This window comes from Neovison vison, chromosome X (assembly GCF_020171115.1).
Source record: "Neovison vison isolate M4711 chromosome X, ASM_NN_V1, whole genome shotgun sequence".
Lineage (NCBI taxonomy): Eukaryota > Metazoa > Chordata > Mammalia > Carnivora > Mustelidae > Neogale > Neogale vison.
Genome location: NC_058105.1, coordinates 87,860,978 through 87,877,725, shown reverse-complemented (window position 1 = coordinate 87,877,725; position 16,748 = coordinate 87,860,978). Strand labels below are relative to the sequence as shown.

At 41.6% G+C, this 16,748-nt stretch overlaps 1 protein-coding gene across 4 annotated transcripts in view; it reads right to left on the bottom strand.

Moving 5' to 3' along the window:
• The window catches only part of SHROOM4 (shroom family member 4), a 221,970-nt gene that overhangs the window by 19,875 nt on the left and 185,347 nt on the right, over positions 1 to 16,748 (bottom strand). For all 4 annotated transcript variants that reach the window (XM_044234583.1, XM_044234586.1, XM_044234585.1 and 1 more), the window contains one exon: positions 15,660 to 15,721. In XM_044234583.1, the coding sequence (XP_044090518.1) occupies positions 15,660 to 15,721 (62 nt within the window). The remainder of the gene's footprint in view (positions 1 to 15,659; positions 15,722 to 16,748) is intronic.

Genomic DNA, 16,748 nt, shown 5'->3' with positions numbered 1-16,748 from the left:
AAATATTTAAATGCACCTGTTATCATAGGAAACAATGTTGATAAATTTGGCAAAAAAAAAGATAGCACACTCACATGATCTTGTGTTAATTCTACCAACCTTCAAGGAACAGACAACCTCAATGCTATTTACACTTCCTAGGCTCTGGAATCTATTGAGGGAAAAGAAAAGAATCCTGCATAATGTCAATACCAAAACCCAACAACTAGAATATACATAAAGACAAACGAGAAACCAGTCTCATCTAAGAACACTATTGCAAAAATGTCACCATTTTTTAATTTAAAAATACAAATATTGGGAAATTAGTACATATAAGGGATTTATTAATAAACTACCAACATATACTGAAAGTGCGTGCTCCAAATTCTTTCTGAAGAGGGTGCATGATCCAAAAAAGTTGGAAAACACTGGTCTGGGACAGTTGTTTCTAATCAAAATGGCTCTTGAGTGAAATTACCCAGAGTGGTTGTTGAAAATGCAAATTGGTGAGCCTCCCCCCCAGAAATTGGGATTTAGTACCTCTGTGGTGATGCCTGGGAATCTGAATTTTTAACAACTGCCCCCAAGGGATTCTAATACAAGTGGTTCTGGGACCATACTATGGAAACAAGCAACCAGGGTGAAAATGATGGGAGGGCTATGGTTTGGGTTGGAGATCGGGGGACAGAGTTCTTTGTTCCAGTTAGGTTTGCTTCCCATCTATTCAGCCTGTCTTCCACCCATCACCACACAGCTTCCCACCTTCTTTTCCTGCCTCTCTCCTTTCTCTGCCTTCATCTCCAGTTTAGCTGCATTATGAAATGCAGGTGGTGACAGCAAGGTCTCCAAAGGCCGTCACTGGGCTGATGTCCTGCAACTGTGGTGACAAGAGTACTCAAATTTACCACCCTTTCCTCTTCCCTCACCAGAGCACAGGAAAGGCAAGGCAAGAGAGTAGAGTGGAAAGAACCCAGTGTCAGAAAGACTTGGGTCTGCATTCGAGTAAAAATGTAAAATTGGGCTCCATAATCCAAAAGCTGCATGACCTTGCAGGCAGCATTTAATTTATCTCAGTTTCAGGAAAATATTTATCTTACAACACCGTTGTGAGGATTACCTGTATAAAAAGGACCTAGCAGAAATGCTGGGTACATGGAAAGGTGATTAATAATGACAGATGACAGAACTATGTTTATTGTTAGAACAGAGTCCCTTACTCAGAGCCACTGCGTATGGTTGTGTCAGTTGTGCAGTGTACAACCTTCACTGCTGTATGCTTCGGCCTTGCTCCTTGTTCTTACCAAAGGAGTTGGACTATACTGTCCCCTAGTTAATATTCAGCTCTGCTCAACACCCAAGAAACCGGGAAATCTCGGATCTCAACTCAGCCACATGGGTACCTAGCTAGGAGGCCCAAGCTAACCAAGGATTTTAACTCTGGGCTCATTTATTCACTCTGCTCATCTCCTTAAAAGGGACAGATAGTTAAAAAAAAAAAAAAAAAACCAAGTTGAGGTTTCAGAGCAGTGTGAAAATCAAAAGGATTCGATATTCTAAGTTGTCTTGTTCAGGTACTAACCACTTATACCAGCCTTATAGGATTTACCTATAGGTGGACAACTCTAGAATCAGTTCGAAGAAACAAACATGCCCTTCTAGATATTTGATGTCCTAATTCATGGCACTGTAACCTTACCTGGGGGCATTGGGCTCTGACAAGGCCACCTGGAAATTGCTGTTCTCTGCAACACTCTTAATTTTATTTTAGTTTTTATGATTTTTTTAAAGAAACCTTCTTTTTTTTAGATTTTATTTATTTGACAGAGAGAAAGGGCATGAGCAGGGGGAAGGGCAGGCAGAGGGAGAAGGAGCTGGCTCCCTGCTGAGCAAGGAGTTTGATGTGGGGTTCGATCCCAGGACCCCGGGATCATGACCTGAGCCCAGGGCAGATGCTTAGCTGACTGAGCCACTCAGGCCCCCCATCAATCCCAATTTTAAAGTACTACCCCTCCCCACTTACATGGCCTGTGTAGGGCCAGCCTGAGCCATGCAGAATCACTTGTATCAGGGGAGAAGAAGTGGGCATGATCCCGCAAAGAGAAAGGAGAACCTTCAATGGGATCAGCTGGGTCAGTGTGTGTACAAGTCCTTCTACACGGCAATTGAATGAATATTCTACTGTGCAAGGTGGCCAGATCAAAGGGGGAAGCAAAACTGACATAGTCCCTTCCTTGAGGCACTACAGCTGAAGCAACCTGAGGAATGGAAGGCTTTCACTGAAGTGTGTCAGGCTCAAATGAAGGTTACTGGCTTCCTAACAGTTCTGTTTTCCAAGGGTTCAAGCTGTCTATATGCACAGAAATTTACAACTCTACTTTGGGACAAGGATAAGGAGTTTAATTAAGGGAAATGAGCTATGGTTTCTTACTTCCTAGTGTGTATTAGGCACTGCTTTATGCACTTTCATGTGTGTATTTCTATTAATCTTCACATCAACCCATCAAAGTTGGTGCCATCATTGCCAGTGGACATATAAGAATCCTGAAACGTAAAAGGGGTAATTCAGGGGCTCCTGGGTGGCTCAGTCAGTAAAGTGTCTGCCTTCAGTTCAGGTCATGATTCTGGAGTCTTGGGAATCCAGCCCCATGTCTTTGGGCTCCCTGCTGAGCGGGAAGTCTGCTTCTCTCTCCCTCTGCTCCTCCCCACCGCTTGCACTCTCTCTCTCTCAAATAAATAAATAACATCTTTTAGAAAGGCAAGGGTGGTAAATCATTTTCCCAGCTAGTAAGAAGTCCTTGTATATAGACTGGAACTTGCCTTATCTGACCCCAATGGGCAATCCCACTAGAGCAAGGGCTCCTAGGGTGAGGCAAAAGGTATTCACACTGCAGTCGTCCCCAGGTGTCCATGGAAACATTAGTTCTTTGCTTGGAAGCATGAAAGCTAAGTGTAAGAAAGGGCTTTGTTGACACCAGTAAGAAGACTACATCTCAAAAACAAAAGCGAATTGCCTGCCAAGTCCTGGGCTGTTCTCTTTTCCTCTTGGCACAGGTTACATTTTCTTCTGATGAATAGATTTTCCCCTTTTGTTAAAATATATATATTTTTGGCCTAATAGTGATTGAAAATGAAAACTAATATTTGCAGAGAATGGGGGAAAAAATCTTCTCCTGCCTCTTCCTCCACTCTTCTGAAGTTTTCTTCTTTGGAAATTTTACCTTTAAACTCACCACAATAGCTTAGTATTCCAGGATCTCAGCAGCAAGGGTGCACATTTCCAGCCCCTCTCCCCTTTCCCTTTTCTCGGCAGCCAAAAGATAAGACTGTTCCAAGAGAAACAGCCACTCCCAGGTTATTGCTGAAGGAAATATTTGCAAGATCCAGGAAGTGAGACACAAGGAGGCTTACACTGGGAGGGGACAAGGGCCGAGAAGGATTGTTGTTGCCACCCTTCCCTGCCTCTGGGTCTACAGAACTTCAAGTAAGGAACAATTAGTCTGGCAATGAAAAATGCAAGTGGCAAGACTTGCCCCAGCAGGCTGGTGCCAAGTGTCCTTTGAAAAGATCAGAGAAATCCTTGCTTTATTGGGGCTGTCCTGGGTAAAGCCTTGCTTCCCCTCTCCAATGGCCCCAACTCGGAATTTCCAAGAAGCTCTTCCCATTACTCCCCTGGATTTTACATAGTGTCATGGACATGGCAGTAAGGGATGGTAACAGTCGGTCCTATGTTTACTGAGAGTCCATCAGGCACAGGGCTGGACGTTGACAGGGCTTTGATTCAACTCTTAAATCACAGGGCTTTGATTTAACTCTTGAGAGAATGTTCTGGAGTGGGTATTCTCTCAGCTGTATTAGAAATGAGGCTCAGGGAGGTTAGACAACTGGAGAACACAAAGGGAATAGTGACCAGAATTTCCATCTGACTCCAACGCCCACACTTTTGCCCATGCAACATGTTGCCTCTTCAGTGTTTGAATACCCTTCTCAAGAGACTTAATAGAAGACATTAAATAACACACTGTTGGGGGACCTGGAGGGTCTAACACAAGAATAATTCAGCTGAGGATTGGGCTGGCCAAGGTTATTAAGGCTCTACTTGTTGCTATCCAGAGGTAATGAAACCTGGGCATGCATCAGAACCATATGGAGGGCTTATTAAAACACAGGTTGCTGAGTCCTGTCGTCAGAATTTCTGATTTAGTAGGTCTGGAACAGAGTGGAGAATTTTTATTTCTAACAATTTCCCAGATGATAATGGTACTGCTCATCCAGGATCACGCTTGGGCTCTACTGCTCTAATAAGTTGTTACCTACCAGGTTCCCAACTCATCGGGGTATCTAAAGAGGTATAAAGCCATTAAAAAATTCTCAAAACAAAATTCATTTAATTAAATATATACATACCATCCATGTAACAACTGGGATGAAGATTTACAAAATAAAATTATGGGAATACTGGAGTTCCAAAAAGTTCTGGGAATCCTAATGTTATTCAAGGAAATTTGGTGCCCCACCATGGTTAAGCAATGGATGGGTCAGGGAAAGAGAGGAGGTTAAGCAATGGATGGGTCAAGGAAAGAGAAGATGTGTTGTCTATTTGAGTCCTTATGTATACCAGATATTAATGTACTGACTTTCAAAGACCTAGCATACAATGGAAAGACTTAATACCAAAGTTATAAAGAACATGATTCTGTCTCAGATGGTTTAAAAGGCATTCTTGTTGCTCAATTATCGTTGTAGAGTAGTTCTCCTGGCCGAATGTATTTAACATTTAAGCTTTTAAACCTTTGAGAGTAACCCTAAAGATCCAAGAAATGTAGTAACTGGTCTTTTTGCAAGGGGTATGTATTTGACTTCCAAAGCATCACAAGACCGGTTGATAGGACAAGGCACCCAGCAAAGGAGGAAGCCTCGTCAAATGCTTGGCACTGCCTGCCATCTCTCAACATGGTTTGGCGGGTCTCTAGTTGCTGACAAGGTACACAGTCACCATGGCAGAGAGAAAATATGCTTCTTTATGAATAATGGCACCGAAGCGCCAACTATCTACAAGCTAGTGTTGGTGATCGAAGTGATGGAACCGTCTTAAGAAAGTGATGATTCTGAGCTAGATAATACAGTGTTTATTGGTGGGGGTGGGGAGGTGCTATGTTGCAGTGGTAGCGAAAGATTTGGAAATTTGAAAAGGTCTAGTGATGTACACCCCTAGGAATGTCAAAGTTCTCACAGACTTAAATACATAGATGTGCTGGTTGATTGAGAGTTCTAGCAAATAAATTCTAGTTAACAGTGAGATCAAGCATGCCTGGTAAGTAACACTGTCTTACCAGTATGTAGATTTTTCCAAAGCCCTTGATCTCTAACTTCCTGGGCCTAAATCAAACCAATAAATCCTCTTCCCTAGATTGTCTTTTTTTTTATTATCAATTCCAGCAACTTGACATATGCCCCCAAAACACCTTGTGTATTCAACTCCAGCTATTTACAGCTTACTAGCTGCCTTTCTGAGTTTTCTTTGTATATGGCTACTATCAGATTCAACATTCAACATGTGATTTAGGATTTAGCCTTTCTGGGGTTAATATTATTACAAATACTTGTTTCTGTGCAAGACCCAATATTTTAATACCTGTCATTGTTAATAGCTGTATTCTGTTTCCATTATGATGATCTATCTATTTGATGGGTAAATCTTTTCCATGATCATAAATAGCACTACTAAGAACATATTTAAACAAATCATTTTTTTTCCTTTTGTAGGTTATTTCCTTCAGGGTCTTCTGGGTCAAAGGGTATGAACAGTTTTATGACTCTTGTCACATATTTCTAGGTTGTCCTCCAAGAAAACTGAGCCAATTTTATGTTGCTCCCAGGAACGGTTTCCTCACAGCCTTGTCAAGATAGGGTTTTATAATTTGTTGATCATTTCCATTAATGTTGATAGTTTAAAAAGCAGGTCATGATACGTGGGAGTTGTTTCTGCTTACATTTCTTTAATTGCTAGTGAGACTGTACTTTTCCATGCAGTGATTTTACCACCTTGAGTTTCTCTCCTGTAAATTGCCTGCTCAGTTTCCTTGCCTTTTTTGAAGCCAAATCTGAAAGCTGACCTTCTATATCTATATCCATTCTTTATATCTTTTGGATAGTCAACTGTTATCAGTGATGCTGACCCCAGACATTTGCCTCATTCTGTTGTTTAGCTTTTTATTATATTTTGTTGTACAAAGGTTTTCCTCCCAACTTTTATATATTTAAAACCATCTATCTTGTCTCTGATGATATCTTCCATTTAACAGACACAAATTTATCTTCTATTCGTAGTTGGAACAAATCTGCTATTCCACTGTCTGCTTTCTGGAATTTACTACAGAGTATTCAATGTGCTATGGATCTAAGTTAATTATGCTCCATATTGATACCTAAGATTCCAACATTTATTAAAGAAAGAATGATTGCTTTCCCCAGCTCAGAGATGTTTCCAGTGTACTCTATATTCTTAGAATAGCTTAAATCTATTCCTAGAATCTCTTTTTTTTTAAAAAAAATCACTGTTTGCCTTTTTTCAACCCCCTATCATACGGTTTTGATAATTGTCACCTTATGACAATCTGATAGGGTAAGTCTACTACCATTGCCTTTTTAAACAAATGTATTATTTGGTATTCTTACCCACTTATTCTTCCAGATAGATTTCATTAGAATTTTTACAAGTTCTATAAAGCATCCCACCATGACTCTAATCAGTAGTACATCACGTCTATACATTAACTTAGGGAGTACTGTAATCATTGCTATATTTAGTCTCTCCAAATTGAAGCAGAGTAAAGCTATGCATTTATTCAGGCCTTTATTTCTACCATTACAGTTTCATAATTTTCCTTATATAAGTTTTGTGAGCCCAGGAGTACATTAATACCTAAGTATTTAGATTCACTTTGTCACACTTTTGAAAAATCCTTCCATGACTCAGAAGACTGCATTCTTGTTGGGTGCAAAGACTTCCTGAAAAGTGTACTCTTCCTAATACAATGAAATTCAATTCTGAATTATCCATTTTCTTTCACTCAATCAGCAAATAAGAAATGTGTACTGGATATTCCACACTCTGCTCATGGTGTGGTTTGATAAAAGGAAACAAGAAAGCCCGAGGCAGAGTACTAAAAAACCTGGGTAGTAGTCTAGTTTTGTCACATACTTGCTTTATAACCCCCGAAGCAAAGGGCTCTGGAATCCAGTGCCTCTTGGACCTTGGGCAAATGACTTTCATCTATCTGTAAGTTCCCTAGTCTGTAAAATTGGGTCAATAAATGGTAACTGTTTTGTGGGGTCATGATAAATCATAAATAATTTATCTGAAATGCTTATAGCAGTGCCTGACACATAATAAACACTTCATAAATGTTAGGTATTATACCTTTTGTTGTTGTTGTTAATAATAGTACAGCACTGCCTCTCCTGATTCTCATCTTCCTTATCAGTGAAATGGGAAAAATAAAGCTCAACTGCATAGGGTTGTTGTGAGGATTAACTGTAGCCATGTATATAAAAGTGCTCTACACATTCTAAAGCTCTGTGCCAAGTAGAGAAATGGAAAGGATCACAGGAAGCAATCACAGGTACAGAAAACCAAAAGAGATAATCTAGAAAATACTTTCTTTCGGCTTTTAAATACATCACTTATGCATATAGATTTTCCTCCTGGCAGATCTACTCACCCCTTTTTTTCCCTCCTGCTAATATTATAATGCATTTTGCATTCTCTGCACACAAACCAAATAACAGTGGAGGAGACAACCAAGAGTGTAACTACCTGGAATTACAATTCATTGCAGGCTTCCAGGCAAAAAGAGTGGCTCAAGAATGTACCTTTGATTCTCCCACCTACACCCATCATTCCTGCTGTGACAGAAATGACATAAGAAATGTTTAAAGTGTGGGGGAGGATTGAAGGGGAAGGTGAGCAGAAACTCGTCAAGATTTCTCCTCTTAGGGACACCTGGGTGGCTCAGTGGATTAAGTCTCAGCCTTCAGCTCAGGTCATGATCTCAGGGTCCTGGGATTGAGCCCCATCGGGCGCTCTACTCAGCGGGGGGCCTGCTTCCCCCTCTCTCTCTCTGCCTGCCTCTCTGTTCACTTCTGATCTCTCTCTCTCTCCATCAAATAAATAAAACCTTAAAAGAAAAAAAAATTTCTCCTCTTAAATGTAATCTCTGCCCTTGACCTTTTCATCTTCCGTGAGGTCATAAAACTGTCATCCATCTTAAGCATCAATACTCTTTTTCTTTCCATTGACCTCTCTTTTCTGTTTCGTTTTTTTTTTTTGTAAAGATTTTTATTTATTTGTTGGACAGAGAGATCACAAGTAGGCAGAGAGGCAGGCAGAGAGAGAGGAGGAAGCAGGCTCCCCGCTGAGCAGAGAGCCTGATGCGGGGCTCGATCCCAGTACTCTGGGATCATGCCCTGAGCCAAAGCCAAAGGCCTAACCCACTGAGCCACCCAGGTGCCCCTCTTTTCTGTTTTTAAATTTAAACTGGTTTCCTGAATCCTGACCAAACCTGCACTTAAACCCGTGGTTCTCAAAATTAGCTTGCATCAGAATCACTTGGAGGGCTTGTTAAAAACACAGATTGCGAGCCCCATCCTGGGTTTCTGATTCAGTAGGTCTGAGTGGGGCCTGAGGATTTGCATCCCCAACAAGTTCAGAGGTGATACTGAGGTTGCAGGTCCTAAGACTACATTTGGAGAACCATCAAGTTAAACATTACTGCTCCCTCTAATTAACACTCCATTTCTCTCCCTCTTGCCAGCTAATTTCTTCTTTTAAGATATTTTTAAATGTTCAATTATGTTTTTAAAGTTCTTCTTTTAAAATATTTTTCTAATGACACAGTAACACTAACACATAATCATTGTATTAAAATTAATGAAAGGAGGAACGCCTGGGTGGCTCAGTTGGTTAAGTGTCTGCCTTTGGCTCAGGTCATGACCTAGGGATCCTGAATCCAAGCCCCACATTGGGTTCCCCGCTTGGTGGGGAGCCCACTTCTCCCTCTCCCTCAGCTTGCTCCCCCTGCTTGTGCTCTCTCCCTCTCCCAACTCTCTCTCTCTCACACACACAAATAAATAAATAAATCTTAAAAAATAAAATTAAACTAATGAAAGGAAACTGAAACCTTCCTATGTTGCTTGTGGAAATGTGAAATGGTACAGCCACTTTGAGAAACAGGCTGTTCCTCAGAAAGTTAATAGAATTTCCATATGTCCCCCAAATTCCACCTTTTAAGTATATACCCGAGAGAACTGAAAACATGTCCACACAGAAACTGTACACAAATGATCAAAACAGCATTATTCACAATAGTTAAAAAGTGAAAACAACCCAAATGTCCGCCAATAGATGGATGGATAAATAGAAAGTGGTATATCCATACAGTAGAATATTATTTGGCAAAGAAAAGACATGAAGTACTGATACATGCTATAACACAATGGATCACTAAAGCATGAGAAATGAAAGAGGCCAGACACAGAAGCCTTCATATTGTCTCATTCCACTTGTAGGAAATGTACTGAATAGGCAAATCCACAGGAACCAAAATATGGTTGGGCTGCTTGAGGCTGTGGGTGGGAATGGGGAGTGACTGCAAATGGGCACAAGGGATCTTTGTAGGGAGATGGATAGCTCTTAAAATTGGATTATGGTGATGATTGTACAGCGCTGTAAATTTACCAAAACTCATTGAATTCCACACTTTAAAACAGGTGAATTCATGATGTGTAAAGCTCTGTATATTTCTTTTCTAGGAATCCCCCTTATGGAACATCATGCTATCTACTTTCCAGGCCCACCACTTTACTACACTTGTTTTCCTGAGGGTCACTTGCAATTCTAAATTTTCAAAGCCAATAGCAGTCTTCTCCTTATCCTCTGTCATGGTGTACTGGTCACATTGGCTGCTTGCCCCTTCATTTTCCTTTGCTAGGTTTTCTTCCTCATCCTATCCCATGACTGGCTGATCGACAAACCTCCTCCAAAGAATCTACTTGTCTTCCTCACTAACTTCAAATTCAGCATGTCCTAACTCAAATTTATCATCTGCACCAAGCTAGCTCCCCTTTCTCACCTGCCCCAGCTCTGTCAATAACTTCCTTTGGGTCATCTGGAGCTCAGAATTATGTTTGACTTATTTTCTTTCTGTCTCAAATTCCAGTCATCAGTTCTCTGTACTTTTCCCTCAGAAGGTGTCACTTACTTGTAAGCAAATCATTTGAACAGACAATTCACGTGAGAAGCAATGCAAATATTAAATAAACACATGAAGACATTTCAAACTAGAATAATCAAAGGAAGCCAGTGAAAATTATCCTAGGTGCCATTTATACCTATTGCATTAGAAATATTTTCCACAGATGGAAAGATTTTGGGGAAACTAGTACCCTTATATATTGTTAATGTCAGTGTAAAACGGCTCCTGGGAAAACAGTTTGGTGAAATCTATCATGAACAAAAAGAATGCTCATATTGTTTCAACTAGTAATCCCAACTCTGGATAATTGTTTTTAATGAGATAATTCAAAATGAGAAAAAGATTATAACTACTCGAAATTTTTCTACAGCATTACTTTATAATAGCAAGAAATTGGAAACAACCTAATTATCCAACAATTCGAGAATGATTAAGTAAATTACAGCACATTAAGCTGGTGAAATATGCAGCCATTAAAATTTATAACTATTGAACAAGATTGTATATCAACATGAAAAATTGTTTACTAAGTAATGCTTAGTGGTGTAAAAAAAAGAAACAGGACACATAATCACATCTACATAGTTATTGTAACTCTAACAGGAAAAGTCTCTATACCTATAGATAAAAGCTGGTAGGGAAATGAAAACAATCAGGGTGTTAGGGTGGTAGGACTAAGGCTACTTTTTCTTCTTTAATTTCCTGTAATATAGTTCTCATAATAAACATTTTCTCCCCAAAATATCACACATATTTATCTAGCTCTTCTGCTTTGTTCCTGTTGCACCTCCACCTTCCCAGTTCTGAGCCATACTCATTCATGCCTGGATCACTGACCCTAGCTGTTCTTCTTTAACCTATCTAGGCTGCAAAGGCAGCCCAGTTGCCTCAAGTGCCACATTTATCACATCACTTACCTGATTGATAACCTTCTATAGCTTCTGTATTTGTGATACTATATAGTTTTCAAGGCCTACCTACCCTGGTCCAAACCTCACTATTCACTCCTTTTCTCTGCTGTTGCTCCTGCTGCTGCTCCCCCTTCTTCATCTATATTGTCACAACTACCATTTACTGAAGTTTTGCTGCACTGGGTTTTATTCCAAATGCTTTAGGCGTATTTGTCATTTAATTCTAGCAACAATCAGAGGAGGTAGGTACTCTAACCCCATTTTACAAATAAGGAAACTGGGGTGCCTGGGTTGCTCAGTCAGTTAAGCATCTGTCTTCAGCTCAGGTCATGATCCTGGGGTCCTGGGATTGAGCCTGGCATCAGGCCCCTTACTTGGTGGAGAGCCTTCTTCTCCCTCTCCCTCTGCCTGCCACTCCCCTGCTTGTGCTCTCTCTCTTGTTATCTCTCTATGTCAAATAAATAAATAAATAAAAATTAAAAAAAATAAGGAACCTGATGGGGCAGAGACAGAGCATATATGTGTGAGAGACAGGGAGAAGAAAGGAGGACCAGCCACTTGCCAAGTTTTGTACAGCTAGAGAAAATAAGAATCTGGATTTGAACCCAGGCAGACTAATTCCAAGGCAAGAACTCTTAAGTGTATTTTTTCAACATACTCTGCTTAGCCCCTCTGGGCCTTTCCTCCTGTAGGTCCCAGTCTTCAGTTTTCTTACCCTCCAAAAAACTTAGAGAACAATTTATCATGTATTGGACCCATACCACGTGCCGGATGCTTCTTGTTTGAACCATGTATTTGACATTTTTCATCTTATGGCAACTCATCTGAGTTAAGCAAGAGCTGGGTTTCAATCCTGGTTTGTCCCTTTCGTAGCTGTGAGACCTTCACTAAATTACTATAACTTCTCTGAACCTCATATCCTTTATCCGAGTCAGTGGTTCTGACCCCAGGACCAGCAGCGTCAGCATCACCTGGTGGAGCTTGTTAGAAATATAATTTTTTGTCGGTTCCTTTCAGAGTTTGGCTATGTGGACATTGCTGCTATGAACACTGGGTTTCATTTTTTTTTTTTTTACTACATCTCTATCATTGGGGTGGGGAGCTGAGATGCCCTTCAACAGATGAATGGATAAAGATGTGGTCCCTATATACAAAGCAGTATTACTCAGCCATCAGAAAGGATGACTACCCACCATTTACATCAACATGGATGGAACTGGAGGGATTATGCTACGTGAAATAAGTTAAGCAGAGAAAGGCAATTATCATATGGTTTTACTCATATGTGGAACGTAAGGAATAGCATGGAGGACATTAGGAGACAGAAGCGAAAAATGAAAGGGGTGATATCAGAGGGGGAGATGAACCATGAGAGACTATGGACTCGGGGAATCAAACTGAGGGTTTTAGAGGGGAGGGGCTTGGGGGGATGAGTGAGCCTGGTGGTGGGTATTAAGGAGGACACGTACTGCATGGAGCACTGGGTGTTATATGCAAACAGTGAATCATGGAACAGTACCTCCAAAACTAATGATGTACTGTATGGTGACTAACATAACATAGTAAAATTTAAAAATTAAAATGAAAATAAAAAATGAAAAAAAAAGCAAATTTTGAGCTTTACTCCATACCTACTGGCAGGGGTTGGGAGGGTAGGGGTGGAATCTACCTGTCTGTGTTTTAACAAGCCCTCCAGGTGTTTCCAAAGCACATTCAAGTTTGAAAACCACTGTAGTTAGAATAATACCAACCTGACAGAGTTGGGGGGGCATATAAAACATAACATAATATGTATAACTTAGCTGGCAGCACATAGGCCATTTTGTAAGTGGTAATTTATTATTACTGCTACTTAACTTTGTGTGGGTTAGTCTCCCTTTGCTCAAGCTGTGGGTGGACAGGCATTGTGCTTCCTGACGCTCTTTCTCTAACATTCCCCCTGCTTGCCTAGAAAAAGGCAGTACATACACTAGATTTTGAATAAAGTCCTCTTCCTTCACTGGCTGATTGGTAAGAGAACCAGTCTGGAGAGGCACTGTAGGTTAGTCTAGTGTCTCTATAAGTAGGCTAACTGGGTCTAGTCAACTTACCAGACCTGTGGAACTTCAGGCAAATGAATTTACCTGTGTATGCTTCAGTCTCTTCTCTCCGTCAAACAGAGAGTCTAATAATAACTATCCCTTAGGGTTATAATGATAAATACAGTTGACTTTTGAACAATGGGGGGTAGGGTAGGGACACTACCCCTCCTCTCCCATGCAGTTGAAAATCCATGGGTAAATTTTGACTTGGCAAAAACTTAACTGTTAATAGCTTACTGTGGACTGGAAGCCTTACTGATAACATGGTTAATTAGCCCATATTTTGTATGCTCTAGGTATTATATGCTATATTCTTATGATAACGTAAGCTAGGGAAAAGAAGATGTTATTAAGAAAATCATAACAAAAATATATTCATAGTACCATATTGTATTCATTGAAAAAAACCCCATGATAAATGGCCTCATGCGATTCAAACCTGTGTCATTCAAGGGTCAACTGTAAATATTTGTGAAGTGCTTTGAATGGTGCCTACAATACAGCACTGTGCTCAAGAAATGCTAGTTAGCATTATTATTTTTGTGTCATTTCACCCATTCAATGGTGGAGGAGGCTGTTTCTTCAGTTGGTAAGCCAAAGACAAATACCTCTTGACCAAATTCTCTGGGTCAGAAACTATGTTAGGCACAGAGGGGAAGTCTGAGGAGAAGTCTACAGCCAAGACCAGGTCTCCTGTCTCGAAGGTTTCAGTCTAATATGGGAAACTCAGCAGACCTACCAGACTGAAATGATCTCTCCAAGGACATATTACAAGTCAGATCAGATCAGCGGATCTGATCAGCCACAGAGTCTCCTAATATCCCCGCACAGGCCTCAGACTTCTGAGACATGATGCTGAGGGATCCCTTTGAAAAGTTTCCTTAGGGATCCTACTTGATGTAGTTTTAAGGAGAAAAGCATAAACTTTGGGGCCAGACAAACCTGGGTCCCAATCCTGGCTCCATTGCTAACTAGATGTGGGACCTCAGGTAAGTTACATAAGCTCTTGGGACCTCATCTATGAAATAGGTAATAAAATGAACTATTGTGGAGAATAAATGAGACTGTGAGTTAAAAAGGGTCCAGCCCAGTGACTGACACATTATTCATAAATGTTGGGTTCTTCCTTTTATCGCCAACCAGAAAACTGACAGGTTTCTCAGTCTTTGAAGTCAACAGAGAGCCCAAATTTTTCCTGAATATCCCACCAAATCACAGGGGATAATGCAGACCTCCTCAGAAAGAACCCTGGGCTCTTCAGGGGTCAAGAGACCCATATTCGGGGCGCCTGTGTGGCTCAGTGGGTTAAGCCGCTGCCTTCGGCTCAGGTCATGATCTCAGGGTCCTGGGATTGAGCTCCACATCGGACTCTCTGCTCAGCAGGGAGCCCGCTTCCTCCTCTCTCACTGCCTGCCTCTCTGCCTGCTTGTGATCTCTCTCTGTCAAATAAATAAATAAAATCTTTAAAAAAAAAGAGAGACCCATATTCTAGTCCTCTTCCTTAGTGCTCCCACATAGGCATGGCTAAGGGCCTTCTTCCCTATTCCCCCTTCATTTCTAGAGCTTCACTTAAAGAATCAATATTATTTAGGGATGTCTTGAATAATTTGGCCTGTAGAAGAACTGGCTAAATGAATATATTAAGGAGTTTCACAAAAAAGAGGGTCCTGCCAGGCTGATGGGGAGCAGCCCAGAGAAAGTAACTGTTCACTCCTTATAGCCACCTATGGCGGGCAGGCTCATCTCTGGGGAACATGAGTTTCAGGTGCCAGGTTCCCCACATTACAGGAGCAGACTCTACTCTGGGCATTTTTTTTTCTCTTAAAGACTTTGCCCAAGAAACTCTTTTCCTTCTAGTACAAGCCATATGTGCCATTTGCAAAAATGTCCCTACCTTCTTCCAGGAATGTTAATCTATCATTAGTACTACCTGCCCCTGGACTTTCAGGAGAAAATCTTAATTAAGTTCCCAGCGAGTACTAGAAAAAGATGATAGCTGAGCCCAAGAAACAAGTGCCTCCCACAACTGAGGCAAAGACACAGTGGTAGCCGGACAGTCTTACCTTCTCTCTGTTCTCTCCAATTGCCCAATGGCTGCTGGGAAGGTGGGCATCGTTTATGCCTTCTTATCTATATTTCAGCATAATATGCTCCCACACATCCATGTGCCTGGGCAGGCCTGCTGCAGGCCTCTGAGCTGGTGGGCCCAATGTCCTACAATAATGCCTGACTACTCCATGTTCCAAAGTATCCTAGTGGTCTGTAGCCCAGCTGCCTGGGGGGCAGGCTAGATTACATCTATGGCACCAAGTTCTTGGTATGGACACCAGGCCGGGTTCCTCAAAGGAAACTAAGCAAACACAGGATCTTAGCAATTTCTATAGAAGCCTCAGAGACACGAACTTGCCCCAACTCCCTGAGTGATCACTTACCTCCCTAACTGGCTGGTCTTCCTGTTTCCTGTTATTGGTTTCCATTTGTCCCCAGGAAATTCCTGCAAGGCAAAATTCCGATAAGTGAGGGAGCTCTGAGCAGACAGGTATCCAGATGGCCTCAAAAATGTGAAGAGGGCAGGAGCCCGTCCCTGGCCATGCCCCACCCCCACTGGTTTCTTCTACTCTGGCACAGGGGCTAGAGAAACATGTACCTGGGGGGCTGCCTTTCTTGTAAGGAGGTCCGGTGAAGTGCTGGGGGCATGCAGAGACTAAAGAGAGCACTCGGGGACCTGGACAGTGTGCTCTAGAAACTCTGTGTTTCCCTCTATTTCTCCACTCCCCTCCCAAACCACCTTATAAACCAGTTTAGCACGTTTGCTGTTTGTTCTGGCCCTTGTGAAGGAGGTCTTTTTGTTTGTTCTGCCAAGTGAACCTGCTCACGCCTCTTGCCTCTTCTAACATAGAAAGCATCTTCTTGGAAGCCCTGGCCCTTGAGGGAGCTTTGAGGCCCAAGGCTCCTGCTGCAACCTTCTCCCAGGGTGAGGCAGAAGGAGAGGACACGCGTACCCCCTGTATTGCACGGGCCCTTCCTCCCACCCCCCCCCACTGCTCCTCCCAGCACTGCTTGCAGGGCCCTAGGCGGGTTCATCTCTGGGGAGCATAATCACCACGTACCACATTCTCCACATTATGGGAGTACACACTCTACCCTGGGCATTCTATCCTTAAGGGCTTTGTCAAAGCAATCCTTTACCCTGTAGCCAAGCTATAGGTGCCTTCCTATTCTAGCTCCAAACCTGATGCAAATTTGCCTCTGACATTCTCCCCAATTTTGCATTCAGCATCCCTCTATCTAGCAACTCAGAGCTTAGCTCATCAGGAATGCACAATTCTTCCTAAACCTCACTGATCTTCCAAATACCCTCTTTTTCCAATGCTATTACTGGTCCTGTTCAAAGTTGTATTATCTTTGCCTTAGTAAAACAATAACAAAAATGAAAATTTACTCCATTTTGGGGGTAAGATATTTGGTGTCAGTCATACTGGCTGAGACACTTACTAGCTGTGTTATATGAGGGAAGTTAT